This window comes from Octopus bimaculoides, chromosome 17 (assembly GCF_001194135.2).
Source record: "Octopus bimaculoides isolate UCB-OBI-ISO-001 chromosome 17, ASM119413v2, whole genome shotgun sequence".
Classification (NCBI taxonomy): domain Eukaryota; kingdom Metazoa; phylum Mollusca; class Cephalopoda; order Octopoda; family Octopodidae; genus Octopus; species Octopus bimaculoides.
The window spans coordinates 43,012,361-43,016,502 of record NC_068997.1 but is presented as its reverse complement, the minus strand read 5'-3'; the positions used below and the strand labels follow the sequence as shown (position 1 = coordinate 43,016,502).

Sequence of the window (4,142 nt, the reverse complement as noted above, 5' to 3'; positions counted from 1 at the left end):
ATAGATAAATAGATAGACAGATCTGTTTATATATAAGTGCAGATATCAATGAAATTGGAAGTTCAATAGCTTTCAGTAAATAATGGTTTTATTCTGATATGGGGTCTCCAGATTGATCTAAAGGTCTCCACACCGTGCGATGTAACTACGTAGGTTGCCATGAAGTTAGAGAACCTTCTACCAGGAATAAATATTTTAATCTACTAACTTAGTGTGGGTGTGAGTATGTGTGTATGCATGCATGTTCTTTTTTGTATGCACATATAAAATGTGTGTGTGTGTGTGTGTGTGTGTGTGTGTGCGCGCGCGTGCGCCCCCGTATGTACATAGTTAGGACTACAACAACACGGATAGTTCAGAACATAACTTTCCGTCAATTTTCTTCGAAATCTTCGAATAGCTAAAAACCAGACTAATTGGCCTTTTCTGTAGTACTTAGTTTCTCCTCGATAGATTCTGAGTTCGTATCTTCCTCAGAAGCTGTTATACTTAGTAGTGGCTATTGTAACCTATAGAGTATTAAAGTTTAATGCAGATACATACAGGGTGGTGCAAAAGTAGGTATACAGTGATGAAAAAAGATAACACGTACAATATTCATTTATTTTTATAAAAAAAAAAGTTACGATAAATGTATTATTATGATTAATGACATTGAAAATATTAAAAAATGAGGCTAACTAATCTAATGTGTAAATAATTTTAATGAATTAAGTATTACAACATTCATGTGATACTTATTGTACACCTACTTTTGCATGCCCTGTATAAACAAGCAGGAACTTCTAAACCAGTGTTTCGTAACCATTTTTTGGCAATAGATCTTTGCTTTATTCCTATTTTATTCTGGTGCCCTCTACTCGGTCCTATTTGATGTTCAAAAAAATCCTATTATATTTTTATAATTAAATCTTATTAGGAATTGCATAAAAAATTATCAAAATATTTTGTGTGTTGTAGAAGTATAACCAATTTATTGCACAAATTTTAACAACGAAATCTTATATGGACTCCCAAGGCTCATGTGGATCCCGGTTGAGAACGACTGTTTTTAACTGTTCAGTTTGCCAGAAATAACAACGAAATCTGCCTTAGATCGTATCCTACCTTGCTATTGTTTTTCTTTAGGCACAAGGTCAACAATTACTGGAGAAAGAAATTAGTCGATTACATCGACTCCATTACTTGCCTGGTACAATATCTTATCGATTTTGGAAAAATAAAAGGTAAAGTTGAGCTCAGTGGGATTTGAACTCAGAACATGAAAGATAGGGAAAAATATCACAAATCATTTTGCCCGACACTCTAACGATTCGGCCACTCAACTGCACTCGTCCATCATAAATGATCCTTTCTACTATAGGCAGAGAGCCTAAAAATTTGGAATGGGGAGCTAATCGATTATATTGACTTCCAATGATTGAATGAAACTTATTTAATCGACCCCAAAAGGATGAAAGGCAAAGTCGACCTCGGCGGAATTTGAACTCAGAACATAAAGACGAAAGAAATGCTGCTTAGCATATTGTCAGGGCGCGGTAACGGTTCTTCCAGCTCGCCGTCTTCCCCATCATAAATAACGAAAGGACATACTAGTTAATGAAGTTCTAGATTACCCTTAAATGAGAGGATAGTTACAAAATGTATATCGTTGATCTATAGGACTGCTCTGCTTGATTAGGGATGGCCCGGGGGCAAAACAACAACAACAACAACAATATCATCTGTGATGATGGTAGAAATTTTTATATCTTAGATATTCGAAGTTGACGTGTGATGGCGTTACTGGTGATCTTGAGAATATTCTTTTCTATTCTAGACAAAGGCTCGAAATTTTGGGTGAAGGGGCTAGTCGATTAGATCGACCCCAGTACGCAAAAGGTACTTAATTTCTCGACCCCGAAAGGATGAAAGGGAAAGTCGATCTCGGCGGAATTCGAACTCAGAAAGTAAAGATTGACGAAAGGTCTTGAGAATATTATTTTGACTAATGATTGGATATACCATTTTAATCTTTAATCCGTTTACTACTTTCAGACCTATCGACTCCTGTATTTCTTTCAAATACATATTTCATCGTTGTTGTATTTGTCGAATCGCTAATTTACAGGACTTTCAGTAAACGTGAACAAACGGACAGACATACACACACATATATATATGTAAACCACATGCAAACACATATGTACGTGCATATGTACACATGTATATATAACTATATATATATATGTGTGTGTGTGTATATATTACGTTTGTATATATAATACATATATATATATAGATGTATGTATATGCATATATACATACACATATGTGTATATACACACATATACATACACACACACATATATGTATATATAACAAGCTTTCATATTTCCCCTGAATAACTGCTCCATTCGCTAAAGGTAACTGAAAAAGAAGCGTCTTGTTGTACATGTAATCTATCTTATATAGTACAATACTACAACTGCTTTGGAAAATCATGAATGCCACAACATTGCAGATGAAATAAGCGATCCGTTAATTCAGTTCAGAATTGTATTTTGTAATAATTCCCAATACTAGCAACTCGGGGAAAGGAAAGAAATGCATACCACCTCATCCTATTTTGCCCGCCCCCTCTCTCTCACGAACATAACTTTGAAACGTCATGCGCGTTTAAAAGAAAACATTACGATTTCTGCATGACTTCCCTGATAAACTATTGTTCTTCGGAAAGTCATGAACATCATAACTTTCTGATATATCTATATAACTAAGAGCGCATGCGTGAATCAACAGAGTATATCAGCAATGTTAAATAATCTGTGGCTCCAATTTCAATTTTAGTAGTTTAAATAGTTTAATTACTGGAGGTGGGTTAGAATCCATAAAGCTTTTCAGAGCTGTTGCGAATGGCGGGGTAAAGCTTGACAAAGAACGGGATCCTGGTTGCAATGTTTACAAACAGAATAGACGTTGTTAAAGACAGCGTAGTGCCATGTCGAGAGTAAGATTCTTCAGATACTGAACGTCACATATTGAAATATATACACACAAGAGCGGCACCAAATTTCCAACTTGCCCCTATTTTCCTTCCACTCTTTTATCTGTCATATCATTAAGTTTTCGTGTACAATTTAAACAAAAGACCGGCAAAAGACCTTTATGAAAATCTATGTAACTTGCGAAACAACTTTGAAACAAATCATTCAAACTTGTGTGAAAGATAAACTTGTAAAAATAAAACATAAAAAGAACAAAAACAAAGTGCAACAAACAAGTGAAAAATATATCAAAACATATTCAGATAGGTGGGATAGAGAAAATGAAAGTGAAAGTACCTGATAGTTCTGCTGTGGTTCCAATTGCTTGGGTAGATAACTGGCAAACGCACCCCATTGCAAAGAGTTCAAAAGTCCGGAAAATAACAAGAATACTTGTAAAAAACAGCTTATTCGCCTTGAGCTTGATACTCTAATTGCATACATGAGGGAAGAAGAAAAAAGACGAAAAGAAAGAAAGAAGGAATGCTAGAAAGAAAGGAAATTGGAGTGTGTGTGCGCGTAGATATATGTGTGTGTTGGTTAAATAGACAGACAGACAAATAAACAGAAAGATAAATAGAGTGGGTAGAGAGATAGCTAGATAGGTAGATGATGTGGAATAAAACAAAGGAAAAGTAGAACTAAGTGGAGACAAGGATGGAAGTGAAGGAGAAGAAAGTTATTAAATAAATATGAAAATATGCAGTTCTTTAAAAAAGTGTTTAAGTTTTTCTTTGTTCTATATATGTATATATATATATATTTTTCAATAAATGTAACTGCTTGTATGTTCGGAAAAAAAGATCGTCTGCAGAAATTAGAGTTGTAGATGTTGTCTGCTTACTGTCCAAATGATCAGATCTGGTCCTGCATTGCAAATATGCATGTATATATACATATATACGCATATACACACTCGTATATAGCTTTATTTATATCTTTATGTGTATATATATTTTGTATAAATATATATGTACATCTATGACTGTCGTTACAACTATATGTCTATATATTCACGCGTATATACTTTCTGTGTAGGTCTTATATATTCTCAACACCCCCTTTATATGTATGCCCATGCATAGACATACATATATAAATAGATACATACATATA

At 34.2% G+C, this 4,142-nt stretch overlaps 1 protein-coding gene across 1 annotated transcript in view; it reads right to left on the bottom strand.

Annotated features, from left to right (window-relative positions):
- Positions 1–4,061, bottom strand: part of LOC106876803 (uncharacterized) — a 91,877-nt gene extending 87,816 nt beyond the window's left edge. Inside the window, exon 1 of the mRNA XM_014925511.2 lies at positions 3,324–4,061. Coding sequence (XP_014780997.1) covers positions 3,324–3,470 — 147 coding nt within the window. The 5' untranslated portion in view covers positions 3,471–4,061. The remainder of the gene's footprint in view (positions 1–3,323) is intronic.
- Between the last annotated feature and the right edge of the window lie 81 nt (positions 4,062–4,142).